The 13,420-nt window shown below is 40.1% G+C and overlaps 1 protein-coding gene across 22 annotated transcripts in view; it reads left to right on the plus strand.

Moving 5' to 3' along the window:
• TCF4 (transcription factor 4) overlaps window positions 1-11,177 on the plus strand; it is a gene marked incomplete at its 5' end in the record, with an annotated part of 357,231 nt that extends 346,054 nt beyond the window's left edge. For 18 of the 22 annotated variants that reach the window (XM_079941979.1, XM_079941981.1, XM_079941978.1 and 15 more), the window contains 5 exons: window positions 2,045-2,180; window positions 3,894-4,056; window positions 7,271-7,500; window positions 7,994-8,134; window positions 8,321-11,177. In XM_079941979.1, coding sequence (XP_079798105.1) covers window positions 2,045-2,180; window positions 3,894-4,056; window positions 7,271-7,500; window positions 7,994-8,130 — 666 coding nt within the window. In that variant the 3' untranslated portion in view covers window positions 8,131-8,134; window positions 8,321-11,177. The remainder of the gene's footprint in view (window positions 1-2,044; window positions 2,181-3,893; window positions 4,057-7,270; window positions 7,501-7,993; window positions 8,135-8,320) is intronic. The other 4 variants (XM_079941974.1, XM_079941975.1, XM_079941976.1 and 1 more) reach the window with 1 other exon arrangement.
• Window positions 11,178-13,420: the final 2,243 nt, after the last annotated feature.

A 13,420-nucleotide genomic window follows, 5' to 3' on the forward strand; every position in this document is an offset into this window, starting at 1 on the left:
CACGAAGAGTGAGAAATGGTTGAAGGGAATTGGGTGGGCATGCTCTACCTATAAAAGATTAGGCTTCAGTTACTGATGAAAAATGGGAGTGGCGTGGCAATGGTGTTAAATATGTGAGAAGGGCTGACACTTATTCCATGGAACTCCAGAAGTTGAATCTCGGACCATTGGGTGGAATGTACAAGGAGGCCAACTTGTGGTGAAAATGGAGTGAGCTGCTTTGGGAGATAATCAGGGTCTTAATATATTTGAAGCATCCACATAGACACTAAATGACCACCATTCAGATTGTTCTGGGAAGGCACACGGGCACCCAAGTAGCAGAAAACACTGGACTCCCCAGATCTCTCGGCTACAACATTCATTTATACGTCCTGCTGCTCCTGAGTCCTTAAATCCTTTAGTATTCTTGCTGTATTTTGTTTTAACTTTTTTAAAAATTTATTTTATTGAAGTGTAGCTGCTTTACAATGTTGTATCAATTTCTGCTGTACAGCAAAGTGATTCAGTTATACATTCTTTTTCATATTCTTTTCCATTATGGTTAATCACAGGATATTGAATGTAGTTCCCTGTGCTATACGGTAGGACCTTGTTTTTTATCCATTTTATATATAATGGTTTTATTTTTGCTGTATTTTGAATCTGGGCAGTTAGTAGGATTTATATGATCCTCCTCTCTCTCCCTGAATTATTTTCTTCTGTATTGTTTTGGAGGATATAAAGGTGACACTTTATGCTAGGCTGCCTTTAGATAGCACATGCTTCATTTGGTTCTGTGAATTTTATTGTTGCTAGTTCAGATTCTTATTATTGTTGCACTTTGTAGAAATACTCTTTTAAAACACTGGGTAGCAAAAGAGTGATGATTCTGCTTCGTGGTTTCAGATTTTGGATTGGGAAAAAATTACACTTTTTGCTTCATAGACGTATAAATTCATGGATAAGTATTTTTAGTGTTAGACCCACTGTCCTGTGTCAACGTTCACCTAACAATAGGCTAAGAAAATAACTATTTGGAAATGCCATTGAAAACGCTACTCATGTTCCTATTGGTCTGCAAATGCTTACTGGTCTTACTTGAAGGTGTACACGATAAAGTCAGTGATTGCTGTCTCAATGCCACAAGGTCAACATCTCTGGACCCCAGAGTAGGTAGTAGTAGTTAATAAAAAGCTCAGCAGTATTTTTTTCAGACCAAGTCATCATCCTGTACTCTATAATTTTATTCTTGGAAGCATAGAGAGTGTTTACAATATGGTGTCTTTCTAGGATCAGAATAGGGAAAAAAAAATATGGAAAAATGTCCAAACATCTTTGCATGGCAATGATGGCATTACTGGTGTGTTTAATAAAACCTTTATTGGTACATTTTCCGGTATGGTGGCATTGGCAGAAACGGTCCCCCTTTGGATTTGGAACTCAGCAGCTGATGAAATACAGTAAACATTAATTTGGAATGGGCTGCCAGTTTTGGAAAGCCAGGTGACATTTTATTATACTTGTACCGAGCAGGGGCTATGTCCCATACTGCTGTAGCTTCCGCTGTCAGTGGCTTAGCTGGCATTATGGAAAAAAAAAAATGGCAGGCCTGAGAATCTTATCCCCTGAAATGAAAGTTGAATGCCAAATTGAAATTCCTGTAGGATTTCCGATAGCAATGGGGGAATTGAGGAGACCACAATTAAGCATATGGGCATTAAGATAATTGTCAGATCTGTTGGCGGACATGATAGAAGACAGATGGGTACGAATCAGTGCACTCCACTGCAGCACCCTGGGAGACAATTTGACGTTTTACCTGCCTGAGCTACTCTGCCATATTTGTCACTGGATGTACAGCACAGCATCTTACTGAGTGTTAAAGTGTTTTTTGCTGGGTACTCTAGGTGCATGCGTGGTCCTTTAGCGCCCTCTAGTGAAATGCATTTGGGAGTATTGTTTTTCAAAGGTTAGTCTCCCTTCATTGGGTCCTTGCTGCCCTGGAAGTAGCCATCACACCTCTGATTCCCACTAAACTCTACGGTTCCTCTTGCCCTTTCAGGTTGGGGCCCATCGTGAAGATGGCGTGGCCCTGAGGGGCAGCCATTCTCTTGTCCCAAACCAGGTGCCAGTTCCACAGCTTCCTGTCCAGTCTGCAACGTCCCCTGATTTGAACCCACCCCAGGACCCTTACAGAGGTAGGTCCGCCTCCGCGGGCGCTTCTGATCTCACTGAAACAATAGATCCCGTGTGGATCCCGTGCTTACTCATTCATCCCTCAGGAAGCACTGGCAGATCACCAAGAATCCATTTTGATACAAAGATGGTAAGTAAATGGGAAAGGATTTCAAACGTCGCTGGCTAATTGTGTTTCTTCAGTAACTGTTTTGCTCCAGCATCCTCGGAAATCCTGCTCCTATTTCAGCAGGGAATGAGACCACAGCCTGATGAGAGGAAATGTGATTTTAGCTATTTCCACATTGTGCTCATTCAGATCCTTTAATGTGGTTAGTTGTAGCCTGACAGTGATGTTTCCAAATGAAGAGGAAGGAAGGAAATGGTTTCTGTTGCTTACGATGGAAGGAAATGTAGGTACATTACAAACATGGAACTGGGATGATTTTCGCTCTTGAGTCATCAAGCCCCGTCCTTATTGCCTCGTACCACTGACTCCTTTCGGCTTCCCAGGACCCCAGGTAGCTGTGCCGCAGGGGCAAGACCTGGGTCCCAGGGTCCTTGTGCGACTGGCTGGCCAGGTGACCCGAAAATGCTTACATAACATCTCCTCATTCCCCTCACGTTGAGAATAAAAGTGATAACAGTGGCACAAGAATGAATAATATGTATAAGCATTTGCCCACCTGTTAAGCATTGTAAGAATCTTGGGCGTGAATTATACACGTGGGTGTGCCGCCATTTTTAATTGAATAGTAATACTTTGATGGCCCTTTCTTTTTTGTTTTTGTTTTGCGGTACGCGGGCCTCTCACTGCTGTGGCCTCTCCCGTGGCGGAGCACAGGCTCCGGACACGCAGGCTCAGCGGCCATGGCTCACGGGCCCAGCCGCTCCGCGGCATGTGAGATCCTCCCGGACCGGGGCACGAACCCGCGTCCCCTGCATCGGCAGGCGGACTCTCAACCGCTGCGCCACCAGGGAAGCCCCTGGGGTCCTGCATTTCTAATGGGCTCCCAGGGGATAAGGATGCTCCCGGTCCACTGACGAGAGTTTGAGTGATAAAGTTCTAGACTCTACAAATAGAAGGAAACACTAAATAGACGCACTTCTAGCTTAGAAATAAATGATTACATTAGGGTCACGTTTTAAAATATATTGTGACCTTGGAAAGTTGAGCAGTAATAGAGCTAGAAATGTCTTCATTGAGCAGTAACTGCTTTCCATAGGTACCATTTTTAAATGCTGATTACTCCTTGAGGATAAGAGAAGCCTAATTTCAGAATATCATTAGAGTATCTATTGAAGTCTTGACTGTACATATTTAGCATATACTCCCTGGGTATTATATTTTAAGGACATTTTTCTGTTAAATCATTGCATATGGAAGAAACTCAATATAATAGCTGATATTTACTTGGGTTCTTAATCAGAACATTGAGGTGTGTGATTTTCATGATTATGATTTTCATTGCAATTAAGTTGATGTTTTGTAGACAGTGAAATTACCGTCTACTCCAAAAGATTGCAAAATAGAATTTAACCTCAGAGCCAATGCAGGGAAAACTTGTTTCTGCAGGTGCATTTTTGAAACTTCACCAAAGACCATGAAAAAAAGGGACAGATCACACAGCTCGGTGGTCTGAACTGTATAGCTGGCAGCTCTCCAGTCTGGGGTGCGCATGTCTGTGCCTCGAGGCTTTGGTGGCCGTGTCACCTGGTCTCTTTTTTTTCTGCAGGCATGCCACCAGGATTGCAGGGCCAGAGTGTCTCCTCCGGCAGCTCTGAGATCAAATCCGACGACGAGGGCGATGAAAACCTGCAAGACACGAAATCTTCCGAGGACAAGAAATTAGATGACGACAAGAAGGATATCAAATCCATTACTAGGTCAAGATCTAGGTAACAGTATATAATACTGTCGCTTCATTTAATTCCTTTATTGGACTTTGATGAAGTGAACAGAACAGGAAGAAACTATTCAGTTTTTTCCTGGCAGGTAAATCTGCAGCTGAAAAGAAAGTGAAAGGCTTTGCTCTAGAGGTACGAAAGTATCGTTTGAGATACCTGTACTCTAGGAAAGCCAAAAATATCTTTGCATTTATGAATTTGGACCCAGTGCTAATAATGACACACGGCAAAAACAATTTGTAACTGATTCAAATGCAAGCAGTCGATTTGTAAAACTATACCTATTCTACAAATTTGGTCGTAAATGTTCTTTGGAAAATATTTCTAAAAAGAGAGCTTAGCTCTATTGAAAGCTCAATCGATGTATGCGCAACGGTAACTTTTTTCTTACCTCAAAAGTGAGAAAGTACTGATTTCCCAGCTTTATTCTAAACATGTTGGTATGTATAAGAGCAATACCTAAATTGCTCATTTTTTTTTTCTCTCGGCAGAAAAATTGCAACTGCAGGGAAATAGCTTCTGGTTGGTTTTCTTAAGTCCCCGATATCTTTAAACTAGAATCTATCTCCTTGAACTTTAATCTGATAATCCAGATGGATTTTTTGGTTTTTGTTTTTTGTTTTTTTTGAGTATCGTGACACCCATGTTCTTTACCTCAGTTCCCTTGGATGGCTTTTATTTGCAAACTAAATGAATTGTACTAAGACGATACCTCCCTTTTCAAGGCTATCGTTCTCAAGGTTATACCTGGCATCCTTTAGGAATTAAGGACATGCCGCCTTTTCATATTGCCTTTATAGTTATTGAGATAAATCTTATTACAAGTTCTACCACAGTTTCAGAAATTCTGGAAGCTTCTACCTTACCCTTTTTCACCGTTGCTACAGAGTTTCCTGACTTGGCCACATTGGTAAGACATCCCAAGAAGGGCCTTTCACATCCTTACCAGCTTCTCTGTTAGATCAGTCAGCTCTTGGTAATTTAACTAGCGGTCATAACGCATGCATATCAATGGATTCTTTGACGTTTCAGTACAACATTTTAACTCGCTGTTAAGAACCTTCTTTTAAAAGGTCACTGTTTTGACATTTACTTAGGCCCCCAAAACCGTGTTGTAAGGCGAGACTTTCCAAATCTAGGCAGTTTTGTTCGCATAACCAATTTATTTATAAGAGGTTAACCAATTCTCATTCATTATTGGCCTGAATACCCTTGGAAAACAAATTCCCATTTTCAGGCCCACTTTGGAAAAGGTGTCGCATATGTTTGATGCGTAAAAACATTACCCAGATTTTTAACTTCAGGATGGGATGAGCAGAAACTCAACTCTGTTCTCTTTTCACTTATTACGTCCTATTTGTGTGTCAGAATGTGGGTGTGAATTAATAGTAATCTTGATTTCCTTGACATCAGCAGAGGTCACGGGTGGGAGAGAGCGGGACCAGCAAGGAAATGAGGAGGAAAATCAGATGGCGGAGAAAGAGAGCACTTTCCGATGGGTTCAGTTTAGTTGCGCGTTCACCAGCACGCATTCGAGGCAGACAGTCCCATCTGGAAGGGAGTTTAACCTACAGGAAAGACGAGCCAAGTCTTACAGCATCTTTCTTTGGTGTCTGCCTCCTTTATAAGTGTTCTTGGCTTACTTACGTCATCTTTATGAGCAGCATGTGCTGCAACCCAGGAATCCGCTCCATTTCTGATTGATTGGGGCTTCTCCATCATAGTGGATCCTTAGTGCGGTTTGGAAGTTACCCAGACATTCTCCACAGTGGAAGACTCGGGGCTATCCATTTTAAGCCAATACTCGCTAAGCGTGCGTTGAATTGAATAGATAACTTCCCACGTGTTCCTCCAGCTCTGGAAGGTTGTGATTAACATCTTTATTCTGTGAGCCTTTCAGATTCATGGAACTTTAGAGTAGAGGCTCACCTTGATGGTCTTTGGGGTCAGTGCTCAGATCTCTAGGTTAACGTCCTTATGGATGGCCACCTCGATATTGTTTCTTGCAGTGAAGACTCTCTTGCTTTTGAGTGAAGTTTACTTCATTTTTTATATCTCTCATACTCAAAAAAGGTTCTTGCTCATATTAATTCATTGTTAATTCAGCAATTAATTTAGTTCCGCTCAGGGTTCTTTGCTCTGTTCTGTTCTGCCTTCCTGAGACATTTTCCACACCTCTCTCTTTTACGTGATTGCCCAGGAATTATTGAAGCCTTGACGCCATGAGATCTTCCTGATATGACGTGCTTTCCAGGTGGCTCATCCTCCTATTTGCCCCCCATTCAAAAGTTTCTAATTTGTCTGCATGACACCCAGAAACAGAAGTTATCTTCCCTTTCCAGACTCCTGGCTCCAACCATGCCTTTGATATGAATCATGTGATATCTCTGTTCTCATAATCAGGGATGAGCTTTTGGGCTTCATTTTTGACTCACAATGAGATCATGGGTATTGATAACCAGTAAGTGTTTGGGTTGGGTTGGGTTGGGTTGGGTTTGCCTAGAACTCATGTCAACTCAGCTTTCCCCAACTTGTCTGGGGAATCATAAACATCCATAAAGTTGGGCCATGGAGATGATGTTTCTCTAACCTTTCTATTTAAAACATGGAAAAAGCGAGACTCAGATACATTAAGTGGACTGACCAAGCCTCCCAAGCAGGTCCCCGTGTGTACTCCCATTGCTCTGTTGTCTTGAATGTAGGACCTTCTTAATCCTGTTTGAGCTGCATCGTCTTAATTTTGACTTATCCACATCATTTTTCAATCCCTGGTTCTCCTTGGGTTTCGGATGTCACAGTATGAAAGTTTTTTTTAAGAAAGAACAGCTTCAGTCTAAAACACTTTCTGAATCGTGGTCCTGAAGTGTGTAGCTCGAGCTGAAGTTGACAGCGCTCTGCCGTGCGTAACCTTAGGGATGGAAGCTATGTTTTCCTTTTTGCTCCCCTCCATCCATATGGTGCCCCAACTTGAACCTCTCCTGTTGGGTTTGGGTTTCATGTCCAGGAGACATCAAACATCTGGCGTAGCGACTGTCACAGCCACCTAAAGCAACGCCAAGCCCAGGTGGATGGAAAATTCTGCCAAGGACAAGATCCTGAGATGCAAGAGTTCCCTGAAAACTCAGAAAGAAAACAAAAGGAATTTAGAAACTGTCTTTTTCCCCACCCCATTGGAAAATGTCACGTTTTCCCTTTTGTCCCGCAGCAATAACGATGACGAAGACCTGACGCCGGAGCAAAAGGCGGAGCGGGAGAAGGAGAGGAGGATGGCTAACAACGCCCGGGAGCGCCTGCGGGTCCGTGACATCAACGAGGCGTTCAAGGAGCTGGGCCGCATGGTGCAGCTGCACCTCAAGAGTGACAAGCCCCAGACCAAGCTTCTGATCCTCCACCAGGCCGTGGCCGTCATCCTCAGCCTGGAGCAGCAAGTCCGAGGTCAGTGCCGGCCAGCTGGCCTCCACGCAGAGGTCACGGCCGCACGCCGCTGGAGAGAGCAGAGATGCTCTGGCGGCCTTGAGCAGGGGCAGAGAGTAGACTCTTAGGCATCCTTCAGAATCATTGCTTCAATCTCATCTAAATCTATGAGGCAGCTCCCCTTTCTCCTGTAACTGAATCCTGGGATTGTTCTTGTAACTGATGCTGCCTTAGGACGTTTCCATAGGTCCTCTCGGTAACTGGAGCTGGGGACGTTTGCTTTACCAACTTTCTCAGACTGTAAAGTGGCTGCAGAGTTTCACCAGGGAGTTCGACCTTTACTAGCCACTGAGCGAATGAATGACAGTCGTGTGCATTTTCCTAGCTGGTCCTCTTGTTCTGGAAGGTAGAAACTGAGAGGAAGGATCAACAGCCCCACAGAAACGTTGCATGACTGCCCTGGACCAGAAGCCGTGGGTGTGACCTAAATGCTCTGTGCTTTCCTCTTCCACAGAAAGGAATCTGAATCCGAAAGCTGCATGTCTGAAAAGAAGGGAAGAGGAGAAGGTGTCCTCGGAGCCGCCCCCGCTCTCCTTGGCAGGCCCTCACCCCGGCATGGGAGACGCGTCCAATCACATGGGACAGATGTAAAAGGGCAAGTTTGTTTTCAGCCATTTCTGAAAGCTCTCCTTTGTTACTCTTACCAAGGCATCAGCCGTGAAAGCCATATTTGACCCAAATTTTTTTTCCCCCTTGGGAAGAAAAAAACAAGTTTAAAAATAAAAGCTTTCCTTTTTTCTGTTATAAACGTATTAATTCATCTTTCTCTCTTCTTTCTCAGGTCCAAGTTGCCACATTGCTTCATTAATACAAGAGACCACTTCCTTAACAGCTGTATTATCTTAAACCCACATAAACACTTGTCCTTAACCCCTTTTTTTGTAATATAAGACAAGTCTGAGTAGTTATGAATCGCAGACGCAAGAGGTTTCAGCATTCCCAATGATCAAAAAACCGAAAAACAAAACAAAAAAAAAAAAAGAAAGAAAACAAGTGCAACTTGGGGGATGACTCTCTTTAACATATCATTCAGAATGTTCAAAGCAGTATGTGCAGGCTGAGACGCAGCCCAGAGACTGAATGGCAATCTTTCCACACTGTGGAACAATGCATTTGTGCCTAAACTTCTTTTGGAAAAAAAAAATATATAATTAATTTGTAAGTCTGAAAAAAAAATATTTAATTTAAAAAAATTGTAAACTTGCAATAATGAAAAAGTGTACTTCTGAAGAAAACTACATGACCATTTTTGTTGGTATTCAAGTCAGCTAGTGTTTATAATTACCGGATATCGAATAAGGGAAGCTCGGCTGCCCTCGTAACAAAACCAGCAAACATCCTGATGACAGCGAAGTGATGACATTAGCCATTCCTTAGGGTAGGAGGAACAGATGGATCTTATAGACCTATGACAAATATATATATAAATATATATATAAATATATATTAAAAATTTAGTGACTATGGTAAGCTTTTGTTCATTTGTTTCAGACTTTTTTCTCCTGTAAAAAAATAGTACTGATTAACTTTTTTAAAAGAAAGATTTTACTGTAAATATGGATTTTTTTTTTTTTTTTTTTTTTTTTTGGTCTTATTTCTGTCCCTTTCCCCGGTTTGTTCTCATAACCTGTAGTGCCAACTCTGCTTCCGGAGGGGTAGTGCAGGATGAAATGCTGACCCTGATGTTGCTTTTCATTCATAAATAAGTAGAAAGTTGTTTCTTCAGTCTTTTGGGAACACAGGACTTAAAAGTCACATCATGTGTAGATATTAACAAGCAGCATTACCAAGACATGGCAAAAAGAGTTTGTCTGAATTGTAATGTTGCGTTTGTGACCCTCTTCTGGGATTTTCAGAGGTACAAGGTTAGAATGCTACAATGTTACCACTGTGCCTTCCAATGTTTATATCATCGGAAACATAACATAATCAAAGTGGCTGTGATTTAACAAAATGATTAAAGCGTTACCTACATGTGTAGCCAGAAGTAGTGTGCAGTGAGGTGTTTCTGAATACATGGTCAGATTTTTGGAAAAAAACAAAAACAAAAAAAACAAGTGAAGTTCAACGACCATCCAATGAGAAAATTGCAAGTAGTGTGACAGAGCTGATTGATTTTGTTGCTTTCTTGATTTTTTTTTCAAAATGGGTTTACTAAGATGCAGATGACTTAACTGTCTCCTCCTTCGTCTGAAAAAAAAAAAATGCCAATATTCAATCATCATGCAGCGTTATAACAAGCCTTATAAGTCCTAAAGCATTAAGTTGCACTTTCTTGAGGAGGGGTAGTGCAGTATTTCTCTGGCCAGTATGAATGAAGTTTATACTTAACGTATTTGATAGAAACATAGATCAAGCTATGGCACAGCAACTCATCAGATAGCTAGCTTTGACGTCTGGGCACAATTGAACCAACTTCCATCGTGAATCTTTCTAATGATTGACTTTGGTGTATAGTGCAGTAAAGAAATAGTGCTCCTAGTTAAGTATTTGTCAGCATCCTTTTGTCTCTAACTCATTTCTGTTTTTACAGCCACACAATCTTGGCATGTATTAAGAAAAAAAAATCCCTTGTTCAAGTAGTTTTTCCACCTATCAGCACTGAGTAAATGCCATAAACCCATCGAAATGGTCTAAATGTTCCATCTGTTCTCCTGTTTTGCCAGTTATATAGTAATGAAATACATTTGTAAATTTTATGCAACAAATGGCAAACGTATCATTATTTTGAAATTGTGTATGTAAAAGTTATATTTTTACATGTAGACTCTTGTTATTATGTGTTTTAATACATTGTATCGGTTTTTGTTCCTTTTTTTTTTTTTAAACGGTGTGGTTTAAAAACCGTCTCATTGAAATGAAATAGTGAGCTACAAGAATCTGAATTTTATGTTCGTTTCTGAAAATGTAAGAACAAATAAGATAGTTACCACGTGGTCATCTTTTACAAACCCATAAACATTTTGATTAGCTGTGTGTGTGTTGAAAACTGTAAATATGTTCAGTAGTGATAAAACTAAAATACTTCGTTTGATTTGTTGATAAGTTCCTAAAATGTGGAGGTGGATTAAAACCTTAGAATAGCAGAAATCAGACTTCATGAAAAGTTATTTTGAGGCTACCCTGTGAAAATGAATGAACAAAGGGGCTCAAAGAAGGGCATGGAAGACAATATTGTATACTCTCCCCTCCTCCTGAATAATGGAAACTGTGTGTACTTGTACCCTCAGTATGTTGAAGATTTCCTTTTAGTGGTACATTCTGCACTCATTTTGTATACTCTATCAAGGCGGGTATCCCTAGGAACAATATTATATAAGAAGCAGGTATCCTCTGATCACATTCAGGATAAGTGTATAGAAGAAAATATGGTGTTTACTCTTTAGGGAACTGGAAACACTCCCTGCATTGATGTACATTTTAAGATTGGCACTTTTGATACACGTTATCATCAAGGTGCTTTCATAGAGCTGATTTAAAGTTTTTCAAATCTGTAAACAAAGCAAAAAACAATTAAATCGTAGTTCTTGGATTATTTTTTAAATTGGTGCTTTATATTTTGTTCTCAGTCAAACAGAGTAAAAGCTGCAATTTATTGTTCACCAGCTTTGATGCATTCATTAATCAGTCATGTAATACCTCTATTGTGGAATTCCCTTTGGAAATAAGCGAAAAACTTTCTAACGGCCACCAAAAGCTGCTCACTACTTTTTGCTTGGTGGAGAAACATCTGCACCTATCCATGTGCATTGGGTTGTATCCCCATTAAAAAGGAAAAAAAAAAAAGATGAAAGGGAATGTGGCCTTTGTAGTGTGTTTTTTTTTTTCTTGTTCTTTTGTAATTATCAAACCCAGGTAAGATATTGGTATCCTGCGCTGTATTTTCTCATGCAATTTAGCAGAAGACAGTTAGGATTAAAGTACTCTACAGAAATTTCCTAAGGGTCCATACTACACTATGTATATGATGATACTTAGGCTGGGGATCTGTTTAAGAGACTTGGACTTTAAAAGCAGCTTGGAACAGTTGATCCACCTCCACATTCAAGTAATTTATGAATATGCAGACTAGGGATCTGTTCATCTAGACATTTTTCCCATTTGTCTTCTGTGTAGCTGCAAGGAACACTAATGTTTATACAACTGTCAGTCCACCCAGTAACGCAACTGGTTCTGATTCAGTCTTCCGATTCCTTTTTGTTTTTCGCTTTTTCCTATTTCTTGATTTTTTTTTTTTTTATTTGTGATCTTTATTTTGATGAGGGAATGGGGCGGGGGGGTGGAGGGAGGGTGTTGAACCAAGACTTGGGGGTTAAGAGGATTTTCGTCTTGGATCCAACAGGCAGAATATGATCTGTGTCCAAAAGTGAACTTGAGTCAGGAATGAAACGATTTCAGCATAAACAAGCACAAAAATTTAGTCTGCTGGCTGACTGGAAACAAAAAAAAAAAAGTCAAGATGGAATATGAGGAATTCCAACACAATGGGGCACCAAGGCCTTTAGGCCTCTCTTTTTATTTTGCTTTGGTTCTGTTTGTTTTTCTTTAGAGACATGCTCTCTCTCATGGGACTTGAAGTGGACTCATCTTTGTGCAGTGCTGGTTTTACCATACTCATTTCAAGTATTATAGACATATGTAATGGTGAAAATATATGAACTGTGGCCTTTTTCATTCTTGTTACTTGTGATGCAATTAAGTGAAGATAAGAAAAAAAAAAGCAGAGATTTACCATGTATCAGTGCCTGGCTTTTTGTTATAAAGCTTTGTTTGTCTAGTGCTCTTTTTGCTATAAAATAGACTGTAGTACACCCTAGTAGGAAAAAAACTAAATTTAAAAATAAAAAATATATTTGGCTTATTTTTCGCAGGAGCAATCCTTTTATACCATGAATATTACAAAAAAAATTGTCAGATTCTGAATATTTCTTCTTTGTAGATTTTTGGAATCATTATGAGTAAAAGTTTGTTACTTTATTTTACTATTTAAAAGATGTTATTTTGCCATGTGTTACTGAGATGAAACTGTATGGTAGCTTTTTTGTTTGTTTTTTTTTGTTTTGTTTTGTTTTTGTTTTTTTTTTTTTTTTAGTTGTAGGTCGCAGCGGGGAAATTTTTTGCGACTGTACACATAGCTGCAGCATTAAAAACTAAAAAAAAAAAAATTGTTAAAAAAAGAAAAAAAGGGAAAACATTGAAAAAAAAGAAAAAAAAGATAAACAGTTACACCTTGTTTTCAATGTGTGGCTGAGTGCCTCGATTTTTTCATGTTTTTGGTGTATTTCTGATTTGTAGAAGTGTCTAAACAGGTTGTGTGCTGGAGTTCCTTCAAGACAAAAATAAACCCAGCTTGGTCTAGGCCATTACCTGTTTCCCATCTGTAGTTATTCGATGAAGTCATGTACATGACCGTTCTGTAGCAATAAATGTGCCATTTTTATAAACTGTTTCTGACACTTGTTTCATTTCATTTTGCATTGTCCATATAGCTCTGCTTCTCTGCTGTAAGTAAAACCGCCTCTAGATTTCTTTTTGCAAGTGTTGGAGATATTGACAGCTTAACAAACAAAACATACCAACACAAAAAACCCCACAAAAACAAATTGAAAAAGCAAAGCACATGACTGACCAAGGAAGAGATGCCCTTAATGAAAATGGAACGAGATGCATGCAAAACAAAAAGAAAACTGTCTAGAGGATTAATTAATTGAAGGAATCTAATTAATGTAACACGGAAGCTATGCGTTTGAAGAGCTTTGAACTGCGCCATTGTTGCCAGTGTTTTCGGTTGGGCTGCAGCTTGCTTAAGTCAAGTCAGCCTTAAACTTCTGGATCAGTTGGTCGATTGGCAGAACCTCCTCAGCTAGATCTTTTCAGTCAA

This window comes from Stenella coeruleoalba, assembly GCF_951394435.1.
Source record: "Stenella coeruleoalba genome assembly, chromosome: 14".
In the NCBI taxonomy this organism is placed as follows: Eukaryota; Metazoa; Chordata; class Mammalia; order Artiodactyla; family Delphinidae; genus Stenella; species Stenella coeruleoalba.